We start from the raw sequence: 17,041 nt of genomic DNA, 5'->3' as shown, positions 1-17,041 counted from the left end.
TCCAACGCCGTGCTACTCTCAGGCAAGGCTCTGGCCAGTGCGGCCAAAAAAGTACTCCCAGCTTAAACTGCCCATCGATGTGCCCTCGCGATGCTTGTCTACAAGTGTAAGATAAAGCTCTTACGTCGACGTGGCCATGTTCAGCACAGTAAAAGCAAAGTGGTTAGCTGGTGCTCAGTGCCTCATCTGGCGTACAGCCGTCGGTTCAGGTCTCGTCATGGTCGTCAATTCTGACGTGGCAGCAAACAGGGATCATTGCGACTTGTCTATTACTTTGTTCAAGTCGTCTTTATTTCCAATCACAATAACTAGATCAATCTTTTGAGATAGATGGTAACACTGTTGTGGAGGTAACCAACTAGCCTGCTCAACCTTCCCACCGCTGACCGTGTTGTTCGTACCTCACAAAGCGGGCGCGGGGCCTTGTCGTAGTAAGTTTGAATGATCAAAAGGAACTCTGGGCTTGACGCGCATGCTCTGCGGGTTGCGATTGGTGCCATTCACGCTGACATTGCCATTAAAAGCTTTCCAAGAAAAGAAACGAAAACGAAAGGAGCCAACTTTGTTTGCACAGCGTGGCAGGAACAGCTTTCCCTGGCTGCAATTCAACGTGACACGCACCCAAATTGGGCAAACTGGAATGTGTGAATTAATAAACTTGAAGGATAACTTTTGGGGCCGGTGCTCACGCCGGACAAATGAGAAAAAAAGTTTCCAAGGCTGACAGTAAGGGAGGGAGAGTAGATAGGTAGGTAGGTACATAAGGTAGCTTGGTCACAATCCAGAGCGATCCGAGTGAGAAGGAAAGCCTTGGCTAGAGTGCCAGACCCTGTGGAACAGCGAGCAACAACGTGTCTTCGTGTCGTGGAACCATCACCCAGGAATGGTAATGTCGGGTACACCGTCCATACATTGCCTGGTCACATTCTTAAGTAAATTCACCTTCCTTTACATGGTGGCTATCAGTAACTTTTACATGACCATGAGATGTCAAATGGAAGATTTGATAGGCGCTCGTAGCACCCATGGCCTCGTACTGACCGGTCTCTTTGTATGGCTCGAGTTATCGACGCTTAATATACATGGTGCCAATTGAACGTTTCTTTTTTCCACTCTGTTCTGCCGTGCTGTGCAACCCCAACAATTGAAAAATATCAAGCTGTTTATGGACCTTGGTACTACCGACTGCGCCACCCCTTTTTCACTCTCCACCAGTCTGCTTTTCAGCATCCTCCACCATTCATGGGTCAGACCCACCTTTGTTAGCGATTCACACCCAAACACACCAATAAGCTTAACAGCTGAAGAATTTTCGCCCTCCGGGCGCCGGTCGTCATGGCCTCACCAGAGGTCTCAAACCGCCGCGCGCGCCCGCAGAGCACGCCGCAGGCTTTGCCGCCGGGCCAGGCCGAGTCGGAACACGTATCTCTCGACACGCGCACCGCTAATGCGCCTGAGCCGGCCGGCCGCGGAAGGTACTCCAACCTCCCGGCCCTGGCCATCAAAACACTGCAGCAGGAGCTGGAAAACGTGGAAACAGTCGGCAGCTGGCTCGAAGAGGTTTTTGCAGCCAAGCTCGAAAGCTTACAGGCCCCGGAGGACGCCGCGCTTAGGAGAATTGTTCTCGAACTTGATGATGTGATCAGCGGCTGGTTCCTCAGTCGCACCCTCCCTGAAAAAGAGCGTTCGCGCTCCCCGTCGCGTTCGCCGACCAGTTCCAGCGAAAGGCGCAGCATCTTAATTACAAGGACGGGCACGGCGTCGTCGGCCTCCAAAGGCAAAGGCACGCCCACTAACAAATCGGTCACATGGGCCGAGCGAGCCGCCACGCCACCAGCGGCGGCCCCAACGCGAATTTTAACCCCGGCCACGCGCTCGTACCCGATACGTACGACGCCCGGCAATGCACCTGACAGCTCCGCAGCTTCCTCCCAATCGGGCCGGGACCGCCCCCAAGCCCCGAAACGTTTGACAGAACAGCCGGCCAACCGGATCCTGATCCGCGTAAATGACAAATTGCGGATGGTGACGAGGGAGCCATACGCGGTAACCACCAAATTGGCCGAATTGGTTTCGGTGCCACACAGTGAAATTCCAAACGCCAAACGTACCCCCACGGGCTGGGGTGTTACGGTGGCCTTTGAGGAAACACGGCAAAAACTCCTCAACCCCAACGCAGTTAAGGCCATTATGGACGCATTGGACGCGCGGGAAGTTACTGTCCCGACAACTTGGCACATATACGCCGTCTTTGGAGTGCCCCGAACGCTCAATTGCCTGGACGGAAGAAAGGACGTACATGATATAATCCAGGAGGAGATTACCGTGGCAGCAGGCCAGCAGCCAGTTAATTGGCACATTTCCAAGCATGGATACGACCCGCATACGGTTGAGGGCACGTGGATAGTGTTTTTCCTTCAACCCGTAAAGCCTTTTTAGCTTTTTGGAGTGTCGAAACGTGCGCGGAAGGTTGAAAAGTCACGCAAAATTACACACCACCACAATGGCTGCCAGGGATATTGCGAAATACGTCGCTGCGTACGGCAAGCGCGTTGCGGCATATATGGTGAAGCAAAACATGCGACAGAGGAAGAGCCGTGCAAAGCAGCCCCCAAATGCGTTAACTGCCACGGCCATTTCCCATCCGGACATGAGAACTGCCCTGCCCGACCTTTGGTGGTAAATGGGAAGCTTGAACGACCTTTACAGCGTAAATTAAAGGGGATCCGCAGAATCGGACGTGCCAACCGTGCCGCGATTATCAACGACCGGGCTGAGGCGGCCCGCCGAGAGCCAGCACCTGCAATCCCGGTCCTAAATACCTTATCGCAGCATTCGTAAACCTCGAGCTCCCGATCGAGCATTTTAAACAAAAGAGCGCGGCCATGCGAGGCGGCAGGGGCGGACATCCGCAATTTCCTGCAGGCCGAACAGAAACGCGTGCACGAAGAAATCGTTTGGGCAGCCGAAATGGAAGAGGACGCAGCGGCTGCCGAACCTTGCCCCGCTGATATAATAAACTTGGAAGCAACCCATCGATTAATATGACGAAATATTCGCTCGGCAACATGCAGCGGGAACGCCTCGACGTAGTTTGGGCCAACGTAGGCAAAAGGATGGGTGTGCATCTGAGCCTGTTGGAGTTATGCCACCAGAGAGAAATGGACCTGGTTAACGTCCAAAAGCCATGGTGCGGGCTAAAGACGACTACACAAACGCACCCGGGCTATGATATTTTTGCGCCAGTGGACGAATGGCACGCGAGCACTTACGAAGCCATGACTGGGTTCCGGCCCCGGGTGCTCACCTACGTCAAGAAGGGGGCAGCCCTAGGGGCCGCACAACGACGGTTACCGCAGGGCCAAAATACGCGGGACGTACTTTGGCTCGAAATTAACGGAATATTGTTTATTAATGTATATAGGGCTCCGGGTATTGAGGCCGCGTTGGAAATAGTATGCAATACCGTGCCAAATGGACCCACGGTGATAGGCGGCGATTTTAACGTAGCGGCTGCTGCATACCAGCCAGGCCGCACAGACGCACGCGGAGGGGATCAACTAACGGCATGGGCGCAAGCCCAGGGCATACATTTTACAGGAAATATCGGCGTGCCCACCCACCGCGACGGGGGTTTACTGGATATGGTTTTTTCCAACCTCCCCAGCACGGTAATTGTGGTTGATAGCAGTCTTTACACAGGCTCCGACCACGAATCTCTTTATACCACGTTGCGGACGCGCGGCGCCCCCCGCCCGGAGGCGGTTAACGTCTTAGTTAGGGACGACCGGCTACCAAAGTTCGCGGAGCTATTTGCTTTTGGTATGCAAGATATGCCGGACCCGGGATCCGCGGCCGATGGTTACGTATTGGACGCGTGGGTAGCTGAATTTACAATTTTATGGGAGTAAGTAACGTGGGTCGTGGGTACGCCGGCGGGAAAAAGGGGCAGCTCGGCTTTTTGGTGGACCGAAAACTGCCAGCGGCTCTGGGTCGAATTCCAGCGGGTTAAACGGAGCGCTGTAAATAGGGCAGACGCCTCTGCCGAGGAGAAAGCTTACACGAAAGGGGTGCGGGCCGCGAAGCGGGATTACTGGAGGCACCGGATTGACCAACTGCGCGACGATAAGGATTTGTGGAACATGGTGGGCTGGCTGGGAGCCGGACCACGCCTCCGGTCCCCGCCGCTGGTTATTAACGGCGAGCAAGTGAGCGAGCCCTTAGCAAAAGCGGAAGCACTGCAGCGGGAGGTGTTTGGCCGATTTTCGGCGGAGGATAACCTGCAGGGAGACCCCTTGGAGGCCTGGTCGGCGGACGAGGCTAAAATCCCTTGGGATACCCAGGTGAGTGCGGAAGAGGCGGAGCGCTCCTGCATTGGGGTTACGAGCACGTCCCCGGGCATCGACGGAACGACCGTCCGGCTACTAAAAGCCGGATGGGCTTCGTTGGCCGAGCCGGTGCGCAGGCTCTACCAACGTTGCCTGGAACTCGGACATTTCCCAGCGCTTTGGAAGAAGGCCGAGGTCGCGATGCTACCGAAAACGGGGAAGAAAGACCGGAGCAGCGTTCGATCCTGGCGGCCTATAGCCCTCCTCTCCTGCATCGGAAAAGGCCTCGAAAGGCTCGTTGCACGCCGGATAGCTTGGGCCATACACGATAACGGGCTCCTTAGCTGCACCCACGGCGGTGCCCTACCCAAGCGATCGGCGACGGATCTGGTTTGTGCCCTCGCCCACGATATCGAGCAGGCTTTAGTTCGCGGGGAGGAAGTTACCCTTGTCGCATGCGACGTCCAAGGCGCCTTCGACGCCCTCCTCCATGGGCGATTAATACGGAAAATGCGGAGCCTCGGGTTTAGTAAAATGCTCCTCAGGTTCGTGATTAACTTTTTAAGCGGCCGCCAGGCCCGAATCCGGCTGGAGGGTACGACCACGGGCTTTAGGCGGCTTGGGTGCGGCACCCCGCAAGGGTCTCCCCTTTCCCCGATCCTATATATGCTATATTTGGCGTACCTCGTCAAAAACGGTGCGAAGTGGCGGCTGGCATACGCAGACGACGTGCTTACATGGAAATCGTCACCCTCGTTGGAGGAGAACGTACGTTGGCTGGAAGATAAACTCCGGGATATGCACGAAATTGCGGCGGAAGAGAAAATCCATTTTGCAGCGGAAAAGACAGAGGTGATCCATATCACTAAGAAAAGGCACGGTCGCAACCCGGAAATCCGGATTAATGGTAGAACGGTTACCCCGGTCCAACTACCGGGCGGTCGACGCGGACAAAGCGCCTCCGGGGCCGAGCGTTACCCGGGTATGCGTTGGCTTGGCTTTTGGTTCAGCCGACGGCTAGACGGGCGCCGCCACGTGGCCGAAAGGGCTGCCAAAGCAATGGCGGTCGTTGCTTACCTTAAAAGCTTTGGGGCAGTAAAATACGGACCGCCTGCGGCTGCACTTCGCAAGGCAGCGGTGGCATGCGTGGGTTCATCGGCCACCTACGCAGCCGAGGCATGGTACAACCCAGCGCATAAGCAAAAAGGACTCCTTAAAGCATTGAACAAACCGCTGGTTTTAGCGGCACGGGCAATCCTCCCGGCGTATAAAACCACCCCCTCGTCCACTGTTCTCAGGGACGCAGGATTACCCTCGGCCCGCGTCGCGCTGGCCTACACCCGCCTGAAATACGGCGCCCGACTAAGGCTCGCGGACAAGGGGCACCCCCTTGTCAGCCGCCTGCGTGAAACACCTCGTGCCCGCAACTCGGGCCATTCGGCCACGACCCTGCAAACGGCTGCACAACTTCTCCCGCGGATCCGGAGATTAGAGTTGCGCGCACCTCGCAATGCCCCGGATTCTCGCACTGACCCCACCGGAGGAGTCCCAAAAGAGGAAGCGGCCCGCCGTTTTATGGAATGGCTGGACATGGTATCACCTGACGATATCGTGGTATATACGGACGGTTCGGAAAAACACGAAAATAATTGCGTTTAAATAGGGTACGGATGGGCCGCTTTTAGGGCGGGTTTGGAATTTGCCGCAGGCTCCGTATCTATTACGCCGGAAAGCTACGTTTTCGACGCCGAGGCGATTGGCGCCCTAAAAGGGTTATAGGCGGCAGCCAGGGCCCAGCCAGGCGCCCGGATTTGGATTGGTGTGGATAGCATTTCGGTTATTTGGGGTTTTAGAAGCGACGCGCCGCGTTCGTCCCAATGGGCCTTTTTGGAATTCCATAATTTTGTCGATTTATTTCGAAAATAAGGTACCGAGGTTCGGGTCCGTTGGTATCCTGGGTACCAGGGAATTCCGGGAAACGACCGGGTTGACGAGCTGGCCAAGGCCGGCTCCGCCGGACCGCCGGACCCAGATCCGAGGGTTTAGCAAACCACGTATAGCGGTGCCGGCACGGTTTTTAAAATTATCCTTTCGAATATAGAAAAGGATTGGTAGCGTAAAGAACTTTGTGAACGGTCCCCCGTATATAGGGAATGGAAATTCCAATACATATTAAAAAAGGAGCCCGAGGAATTGCGTTTGCCAAGACCCCTATTGGGCCATTATTTGGCCATGAGGACCGGCCACGGCGATTTTAAAGCTTACCATAACCGTTTTAATTACCAGGATGCAAACACCTCGTGTGCCTGGTGTTGGAAACGGACCTCCCCTAAATACCCGGTGCATTGCCGCTTTTCGCGGGCGGTGTGGAGAAACTGGCCGTGGCCTGACAACGACCGGCCGGTCGGGCCGCCAGACCGCGCCCAACGCCGCAAATTCTTCCAGACAAGCCTCGGGCAACCGAAAAGCTTTGAAGCGTTTTCGATAGCCACCAACTATTTCAGCGCCCGCCCCAGAGCGGCCCGCCAGCGCCCCGCGCGCCACGAACGCACTTTACGCCTAGGGACACCGATCGTAAGCGATTCGAACTTTGACGAGAAATAGATTTATTGCCTTTTCACCCACACCTCACGGCACAAGCCGTCAGACGAACCCTCCGTACACCTTAGGCACGGGGTCGCGTCAGTGAACTAACCCCCTAAGCAGGACCGGGCCCGAACCCGGTCAGGCACGATCCGCCTCTGCCCTCCTTGTTTTCCCCCTGTGTAAATAAAGAAGATAGAACGCGCGCCGAGATACCCCTCGGGAGGTTGCTAACGGCCGGCTAACAAGCCGGGCCGAGCCCGGCGTTAACTAATACTACTACTACTACTACTACCAGTCTGCTTTCTTCATATGACCGGTGTGCCCTGCTTGCGAAGATGCAGACCGAAAATGCCCGGTCTCAATTACCGGCCTCCTACACCACTCACTGCAGCTTTCCAGCCCGTGTGTGAACTTTTCTTTTTCACTCGGGGTACCCAAAGGCTTGACGCCGCTCCCTCTTTGTCGATCAAATTGCCCCGCCTTCATGTCCAAATGATAACTTGTTTAGCTGAATTGTGACTTCTTTTGTCAAACGGGAAAGGATGCAAGTTGATTTACAATGGAGGAAGTGTAAGCAAGCGTCGGTTTGTTATATAAGAAATGCCTCCAATCTTTCAATATCCTATCTTTCACTCAGGTTGCTGTCCCCCCAACTTCCTTGCTCCATTTCTACTTCCAGCTGTACTGCAGTCAAGATCAAACAAGTCATATACTACTTATCCATGATCTAACAGCAATTTCCAACCCACCAACATGAATCCCGAACGCTACAACTCATCGTCGGCGGCTCCGGCCCCTGAGTTCCACCCACTTGTAAGGCTCGGCAATCTCAGCCGCATCGATGGAACGCCAATTGAATTCGATATTGTTGGCGTACACGCCAAAGGCTTCATGTCTACCGCGGAGCAGTGGATTTGTTACAGGCGCAACTATTTCTCCTGCACTGGCTCATACACGCTGAGTCCTCCTCAACCGCACGGCACTACCATCCAATATGTAGACGTTTCGGGAAGGGTGCACAGCGTGTCGGGATTCGCCATCAGCCTCTCGGCCGTGGAAGAGGGCGAAGAGCAGCCGGTACGGCTTGTTCAATACACAGCCAAGAGGGACAAGGGCCCGACTTTTATCCCCGGAAAGATTCCCTTGGAACCGATGCCTGCACAGCCGCAGGCTTCAAACGCCTGGATTCACATGGTCCAACACACGTTCGAACGCCTGCAGTTCAGACACGCCACGCCCAACAATGGGAAGCGACCTGCCCCTCAAAAGTACTACAACCTCGAGATTGAACTTTGGGTCGACGTTGGCAACGACCAAGAAGAGGAATGGATCAAGATTGGCTACAGACGGTCGGTCAGGTTGATTGTGCGTGGGCGATCGCCTGGTTATACCAACAGCCGGAGCCATACCGTGTCTGCGGTACCTGCGGGCCACAGTGGTTACGGAGGTAGTGCGGCGGTGCCAAGGGAGTCTTCTGGATTCACACTGGGCGGGGTTGAGACATATTCGTCAAACTACACAGGATACGGCACGCGGAGTGAAACCCGCAATCAGGAAGACTTTCAACCACCTTACAATTCAGGCTCGTACCAATCCTAGATCCGCTGAGCTGCGCAATTGGAGATGGGTCTTTTCTTTTTCTTATTTCCCTCGTATCAAGTCTAGTCTGCAAGTTCGACAGTTGCAAAGGTGGGTGGATTTCTGATGGGTATAAACTTGGGCTTAATGTTGCTTTTCTTTCGTGGAATCTGGATAGCCCCTGGTTGTCCGTACATTCCGGATTTTGCGTCTGGGTACAGAACCTTACGAAGTTGTCGAATTCCTTTTCGACTTTGATGAATTTCCTTGTATCTTCTCAGATTCAAATAATACACCTGCGTGCTACTTTTAGGAATATACACGTTTCCATTTGGATTCCCAAAGAAAGGTTTTCGACTTTGCTTCATTATCCTGGACCGATAGGAACTGCCGTGTAATTATTTATTCTCTCGCCTCATCTTGTCAGAGCTGCAGAGACTCCCACATGGCGGGGGCAGTTGCTGTTAGAGGGTTCCGGCTGGGATTTGGGTGTGTCGGCATTCGCCCTGTATCACTTGATAGGTAATACCTTATCCAACATAATAAATGCCCAAAGACCTTTCAGGTAGCGACTCGACCTCTCAATCTCTCACATTCCCCCCGGAACTTGCTCCTTGCTTGCGATCGCTTCCAATAGAAGCGTGGTGCATTCATCGGCGTCATGGCGGACGCCAGGAGCCAAAACATTCCGAGCATCCCGAAGCTAACTAATTACAACTCATACTATCCTGCCAATGGCAGTGATGAGATTTCAGGCCGAAAGGCGGTAACCGGAAAGGATCGATATCAAGTTGAGCTTTATTGGTTGCAAACTAGAAAGTGATCCAGCTGCTTACGTAGCGTGCCAGACTGTCGGGTCCGGCCCATGTCATATTGTTACCCATGATATAGGCTAAATTAAACAAAGACCAATAGCATAGATTGGTCTACGTATTGTAGACCTCTAAAGGCTTGGCTCGGCGTTATTTGCAGGGGGTATGGTGTGCGCTTCCTCAGACTTGAGCTGGCTATCCCTCCGTACAGCCCACCACCATCCTTTTCGTGCTGCATATTTCTCCCATGGCTGACAGCTGTGAGCTTTGCTGGTTGTACAATATCCCATCTATGACGGCCGCTGATAGTCCCCGTGTGCGAACCAAACGGATGACATCCGCCCATCTTGCCGCCCGAGCCAGGCTTCATTGCGGTCTTTGAACCTAAAAAAGACCCTTTTCGAAAGTCACACTTAATCCAAAGTCTAGTCTGGCCCCTGTAACCTTTTGTATCACCCACAAATGTTCCCAGCCCGATTGTTTCCGACATGGCCGTTTGGCGAACCATTTAGGGGCAGTTTGATCGACCAGACCATCGAACCCGTTGACTGTTTATAGGTGAGGGTATGTGAGGCAGATGACATTCTAGACGAGGCATTGTTGGAGTGACAGAGATCACGCAATAGTAGGATGGCATTAATATCATATTGTCGCCCGGGTGTTTGCGGATTTAGCTATGAGTCACAACGACTTCCCCTTGTTGGAGCCCAGATCAACGGGGTACTGGTGCTCACTGGGGCACTGGAATGCTTCGTCCATTACTTTTCTACCTCGAGGTGGGGTTCCATTTTCTAAATCGACCAGGTTCTTTGCCCAGCTTACTGATCGAGACGCACCTATTTCTCTCTCTGATAGCCAATCGGATAGTCTTTTCCCGCTTCTGCACCGTCTTGTGCGCTTGCTAAAGTGCAGGGCGGCCGACCGTTCGACGCCGGGTTGCTCCCCCGCAAGATAATTGCCACTTAAAGAGAGCCAATGTGTGTCTCTTGAGGGACGGCGACTACTCAATGCACGGCACAGCGCACCCAACCTTTCACACAAATCCTTGCACCCGGTGGTGGTACATCGCCGGAGCATTTGCTCCCTGCCGTGAATAACCAGGGAGTATGTGTTGCTATCGAGACTTGAGTTCCCGGGTGGCAGAGAATTAATTTCACGCCTCCTTTCTTCCCTGTCCCCTCAGGCGGCCACGTGTAAATACTAAGTGATGACTGGGTGTAAATATGTCTCGGTACTAAAGATGTATAGAACCTCATTGATCAAGAGCAAGCCTCGGCGATGATACGGAGTAGTACTCGCCCAGTCCGAGTCAGCGTCATGAGTCAAATGACAGTTTTGAGTCCGATACTTACTTTTCCCCGCTATTGTCTTCTCAGTGATACCGTATCGACATCTCCAGGGGACTCTAAACTGGTACACTGCAGATGTGAGATTTTGTCCACACAGACAATTTATCCCGAAAGCCCCTCGGCGGAGGGGTCCTCGCAAGGGTTATTGATTAGCACCCACACTAGCTTTCTACTGACAATGAGACGCAACCAATTGAGCATGCGGAACGGACATGTGCTAAGCTAGCCGTCAAGGTAAAAGTCCAGGGAGGAATACAGGATCGTCCATGTTTTGAATTCCAAACTTCCTTATGAATTGGCATACATACTCCGAATCTGCGTAGTTTGCTAGTGAAAAAGCCCTCGGTGAAAGAGGCTCACTCTCTCGACATCTAGAGGGCGGTGAGAGCGGTGTTCAAGATTTGAAGCCGAGTCATCGCGTAGAAATACACCATCGTCATCAGGCCAGACACGAATTTTCGATTAAATGTCCGTGCGTAGTCATCCTGTACTTTCTTTTCCATAACGTAACCCAGTTTCATCAGTGAGGCCAGTCCTACATCTTGCAGGAGTTGCTACAACCTCCGGATCGCAGCTTTGCAAGAAGCATAACCCATCAGAACCGTCACAAACGAGGCTCCAGTCGATGCAGAAATCAACAAACTTCCCCGACCCTAGTTCGATTCTGTAAAACATCATCTCGCTTGCAAAATTCGAACTAAAGTACTCTCAAGGCCTTTCCCCGGTGCACGCAACAGACCCTGCCTCAGCTACTCAGCTACAGACCACAGGAACCTCTGCTGAGGGCGAACCCCTTGCATCGCGCCTTTTTTTACGCACTGCGAATTGTTGCCCCCACTACCGCTGCTTTGCCTATGGATAAAAACTGAAAGAAAAATGCCCTACCGTCTGGGGTTTGTTAAATCACAAATGCCATAACGTGCACAATGCGCAAAAATAGCATAGCTATCAGGATTCTTAATGATTGTCGCAGTATCCAATCTGAATAATAAAATTAATTAATTAGTATAAAGCACTCTTTCGCAAAATTGGTTTCCGACCACTTACTTTACAATATCATCATATCCGTAAGCATAATCGTCGGGTAAATCTAAATGAAAGTTTAAATTTTGAGTTCTGGAAAACTTGACAAATAAAATTTTGTTCAACTTTGATCAATTGGGAAAAAAACTTACCTAGAACGATATGCGCTATTTCATGTAATAAGGTAGTATCTTGGTAGCTAGCAGTAACCATGCGGCCGGTTAACTCTTGATCGAAAAACGAAGGGCAAAGAACAACTTGATCGTGACGCATTTTTGCATGGCCCAAAATAGAACCTTTTGCTTTTTCGCATTTTCCATCTACATCTCGGCAGGTAATAGATACTGTGTCCGTCTTTTTACTACATTCGTCGTATAATTTGTCAAAATTGTTTTTGACAAGGCTCTTAATATCTGTGCTGTCGGTTTTGAAAATTGATTGAAATAACCAATCCTCATCTTTAGTGCCATGGAAGCCGTATCTGGCAAGTGGGTCACAACTAAAAAAAAAACATTTTTAACATTTTTTTTTTCCGAATTTCTTAAACGGCTTTCAACTTACCCCTGTAGCGCGGCTTGTATTTTGGAGATCTCCGATTCTGAGCAATAAGAGTGGTGGCTAAGATGAGCTCGTTTATTTAAAGCCCCATGGTTATGATTTGGAAGGTTGTTAAAACGGTGAACTGGGTGCAAAGACGGGCCGATGTTTGTCAAGGCCGAAGTTGCAATGGTGTACAAAAAGGTGAAGATAAATAAAAAATTCATAATTGCGGGATAGGAATCGTGCCAAAACTTCCAGCTGTGAACATAATAATAATTTTGCAAGTGATGATGTCGACTTAAGATCGGCGGATAAGTATTTGTATTTTTAAATTTGAAAGAAAATATAAAAAACAAAAAAGAGCGAGTAGAGCGGAAATGAGTCGATTATATACTCTTTTGGAATTATTTATTATTCTAAAGCTGGTTTTTAAAGTTCTCGGCGGAATATATAATTTAAAGGGTTTGTTAAGCAAAAACCACTTGTAATAAATGTAATTGCAGGGATATTGCACGGACAATAGAAGTTAAACTGTAAATTTAACTTATACAGTTAATTATTTAGCCGGTCATACCACCCACCGCCTTTAATTACACGTGGTTATTTATCAATAGGCAGATATACGAGTGGGTGAATCACGTGTAAAGTCACGTGATTTTTAAACACGTAGCAAAAGCTCCAACAAATTTGTACGGGTTTACAAATAATTACGAATAAAAATCAGCATATATAAAAATATAATTATTCGTTTTATTATTTAACCGATCGCAGTTATAATACAATTCTTTTGCCAAGATAATTACTCGTTATTAATGGAAGTTTTTATTAAAGATAAACTTATTATTATAATAAGAAAGAATTTACTTATATATAAGCGTTATAAAATAAGTTTTAAAACGTTGTGGACCGTGGTAATTAATGTGGCGGAAAGAATTAGTTCAAATATTTAAACTCCCCGCCGATAATAAAGTCCGGAAAGGCCTTTGTATACACGTACAATAATATTAAAGCGAAAGATTTTGCTTGGCTTTTTAAGAATAAAATCTTTAAAGTAAGGTTAATATTTTTGACTTTGCTTATAACTTTTTGCTTGAAAATTAAACTTGTTATACGATAAAAATTTAATTACTTTATTAATAGACTAATAATCAATAAAAGCCCAAATATTTATATCCAGTAACGGGAAATCATTTTTTCCTTTTTCCCGTGGTAAACACGTAATCCAAATATGTTCCCAACGATTAACCTTTTAAACTTTTAAACCAAAGCTTATGTTTATAGCGCGTTACTAAGTAAAATAAATGAAAAATATAAGCAATTATATAAAAAGTAATCCTTTTTACAGCGCGTGTAAAAGCACAAACTTTTGATACTAAATAAAAGCTTATATTTTCATAAAATAATACATAATTATAATATACTTTCAAAATACTAGTCTTTAGCAAACTGCGAGTTAATGGTCTTTAATATTTAAATACCGTCTTTTTGAAAGTAACCGGCGCTAAAAACATTGTTTCATAGTGACAAGCGCGGGTTCGAAAACTTAACAAGGTATACTATTATTTAAAGGCGCCTTTGCTTATTTCACATAAAACCAAATTCTGCGCAGATCCTGTTCTGCAATAAACAGTATTCCTTGGCCCCTATCCTAGTCTGACCGTGACCAATCCTACTCTAACCCTAGGTACCTAACTAAACAAGCCATACCCCACGAAGATTGGGCACGCCAACTACGCTTTTGCACCCTCGCACGCGATCCGTCGATTTTTGTTTCTCGACGAATCAAAAGCAGTACTTAACTGTGCGGAAATCAAATCGTAGCGGAGCTCTAGAGTAAAACCGTGCGAGGGCGGCGGCCATAGCTTTTCTATAGTGTGTTTAGTTTTAACCGTGGCCCAATCTGACCTTGCGAAGGCTGTCCAATCAGCCCTTAAGCATAATACAGCTGCGCTGCCATGAGCCAACAGCATACCAGGCTCCAAATACAATTATCATGTCTACTCCTGTTGTCAGCTTCTATGTCCTTGACGGACTTTGACACATGACCTCGAAGAGCTTATTGCAACTATAGTTGCGGTTTCGTCACCTGGTATGAAGTTTTCCGATGTGCCGACGGAATCTTTCGCGACAAAGATGATTTGTGGGACTTTAACTGTAGGTAAGCGTCGGCAACAGCCCACTGGCAGCAGTAATAATAAGAAAATGTGTGAGAAGAGATCGCAAACCATGAAGGATTGGAAAGGGAACTTTGGAAAGAAAACTTGCCATGTCAATGTCTTTATCCATTGTACCTGAAATGTGGTAGTTGTTGCAGCACACCCGAATTTTGAAACAAGCGCTGTCCCCCAAATTCTCCTTCAATGCACTGACCAACAGCCCAGGGTGGGTAAATGAACTTTGTTGGGAAAAGTTTGGGATTGAAGTCCGTGTTTAGCCGGTGGGAAGAAGCTTTTGTTCGCCCTGCGTCGCCCGCGGCAAAGGTGGATTTTTGGAAATACTTGACGGGCGATTTGTTGACAGGAAAAGATGTGTATTTTGTCTTCATGCTTTGGTTTTTTTTTGGGTGCTGATGAACTGGTAACTCTGAAGTGGAAGTCGACCTGTGAATAGTGAGGGAGCAACGAATGCGTGCCACGAGGAAGTTGCAGGTTACCGGAATGCTAGGCAGCCATGGTCTGGGGAGAGCAGACTAACAATTGGTGGTTCACGTGGGCCAGACAACAGATTCTTAATTTATACTATTGAGTAATAATTATTTGCAATTTTCTTTGTGCAAAAACGGATGCAATCCCCAGACTTGCTTTCGGACGGGCTGCAGGAAGTACGGGATCCCGGACAGGGATAAGGCCAGTTGGCAACCTTGCTGTAGCACCAGAATGCACTAAATTAGTGCAAAATGCGGTGTGAAAAAGGTGGATGTTGAAACCGTGTTACCAATGATCGATGTCTGAATAGGCTGGTACGTCGTAGCCTAACTGGTTATGAGTTTCATTGGCCTATGATTCCCCCGCCCACACAGGTCTTTGTATGCTGGGTGTGACAGTGAACGATTGAGGGGAAGCCAGCTTCATTGGACGGATCCAAGCGTGTACAACTGCCTGAAAAAGCTGCCTTCTTACAAAAAGGCGCCATTTATGGGCCACTGTTACAGGTCCTGGGCTAGACTTGCTGCTAAGCGTCCAATGCCATCCTCAATTGCGGTGCTGACTGTGATGACTTGGCCATCGGTGACAAGGTTAATATGATCCGACCCTCCTTGTAGTGATGAGTGATGATGTACACCATTGGTCAGTAGCTTGTGTGGATGGTCGGCAACGGCGTGGGCAATTGTTCTACTTGCTTCAAATGGGTTGACTCCCATACGAATCCATTAATCTGTTTCCAAGCGTTGTAGCATGAGCCGCTCGTTCAACGGCATCTCCACACCTGCAAGTTGATTCTGAAGTTGAGCTTGTTTTTGCCCATGATCGGTGATATTTTGGCTTTTCCCAATATGGAGATGGATTTTATTAGACCCGGGATTCCAACCCCTGCCTTTAGATGGTCAACATGTGGCATAGGACTTGCAGCGGAAAGCCTTTTTCTCCATAAATTGACAGAGGTGTTTTGGACAGGCTTACTTACATTTGTCATGACAGATTCGACAACCACCTCCTGCAATCCGTTTGCTGTGCCCACAACCTCGGCGATGGCCTCCAGCGCGGCCCAGTCGCCGTTTATTTTATACCCGTGGTGTGAGACGCAACGTAGACTTTTGTAGTCAGGTCTAGTCCAGCATCGGCATAAACGCCCCGGACTAGGTCTGCTACATGACTGGCCTTGGGGAGTGTGATGCTGTTGGTCTATCCGTCATCCATCGCAAATAGTTTTGATGGCTGCAAAAAAGTAAAATCCTCGACGCGTGGAAATGTTCCTCGGCCCCGATGCCACCTTACCGTGCTGTTGCTTTCTCGACCAGCTGGGCCAATCTAAATAACAGGCTTCTCAACATCTCTCCTCAAAAGGCAGAGCAGATGGAGTGCATGCACCAGCGTACAATGCTACGACCTACAAAGCCCTCGAGGATGCTGGCCACGCCCCCAACGGGACGTCTTCCAACGGCAAAACTCGCTTGAGCGCCTCTATCCCAAAGAGCTGAGATAATTGGTACGACAACCATCACCAGCACGCGTCGAGGCCCATCATACTTTGTGCATCCCGAGGGCCTTTAGTGCCACTTTGACACCACTATCTCAAATGGAAACTCCCCGCTTCACTGTTGATGCGAGTTGCAGATCCAGCGGTACAGTCAACGTTGTTGGTGGTTCGTGTGCCCGCCAATACCCTGCTTATGTTGAGATGTGGTGCTATCAAGGCCATCTTCGGGCGCGCTGAGGCTTAAGCTGCCATCGTGGGGATCGTGCACTGGTAGAGGTGGGTGGCCATGGTGTTGAAGGACACTGTGGTCATCTCGCTGCAGCCTCGCTCTGATAACTCTGTGAGTCCTAAGCGACCGAGGCCCGAATTTCCTCTCTTGACTAGTAGGTACCTACACATCACGAAAAGGCGGCATCACCTCACGGCGGAGGAGGTCATAATAACCTGAATTAATGATACTTGAGAGAATACAAATCTCGTCCTGTCCCCTCTGCCAAATGGGAAACTGCCACTACAACCAAGAAGCATCGTGGCCGATGAGGTGCCCAGGTACCCGAGGACTAACTACGTCGCAATCAACTCTGGCCACACATTTACAGGCGATAAAGGAACGAGCGCTACATGCTCGCCTCTATCACAAACAAAAACGAGGCCACCGTTGGCGCACCTGGTCAAGCAGCACTCCAGC

General features: G+C 49.8%; 2 protein-coding genes across 2 annotated transcripts; one reads left to right on the top strand and one right to left on the bottom strand.

Moving 5' to 3' along the window:
• Window positions 1-7,473: 7,473 nt before the first annotated feature.
• Window positions 7,474-8,513, top strand: PgNI_08028 (uncharacterized protein; the record flags this gene model as incomplete). The annotated part of the gene is made up of 2 exons (XM_031128029.1): window positions 7,474-7,484; window positions 7,649-8,513. The coding sequence occupies 2 exons, from the start codon at window positions 7,474-7,476 to the stop codon at window positions 8,511-8,513; spliced, it is 876 nt and encodes a 291-aa protein (XP_030979205.1).
• Window positions 8,514-11,534: 3,021 nt separating this feature from the next.
• PgNI_08027 (uncharacterized protein) lies at window positions 11,535-12,440 on the bottom strand (the record flags this gene model as incomplete). The annotated part of the gene is made up of 4 exons (XM_031128028.1): window positions 11,535-11,634; window positions 11,701-11,743; window positions 11,829-12,175; window positions 12,238-12,440. 4 exons carry the CDS (start codon window positions 12,438-12,440, stop codon window positions 11,535-11,537), a joined length of 693 nt encoding a protein of 230 aa, XP_030978898.1.
• Between the last annotated feature and the right edge of the window lie 4,601 nt (window positions 12,441-17,041).

This window comes from Pyricularia grisea (assembly GCF_004355905.1).
Source record: "Pyricularia grisea strain NI907 chromosome V map unlocalized Pyricularia_grisea_NI907_Scaffold_6, whole genome shotgun sequence".
NCBI classification, from domain to species: domain Eukaryota; kingdom Fungi; phylum Ascomycota; class Sordariomycetes; order Magnaporthales; family Pyriculariaceae; genus Pyricularia; species Pyricularia grisea.
This window is presented reverse-complemented; position numbering and strand designations above follow the sequence as displayed.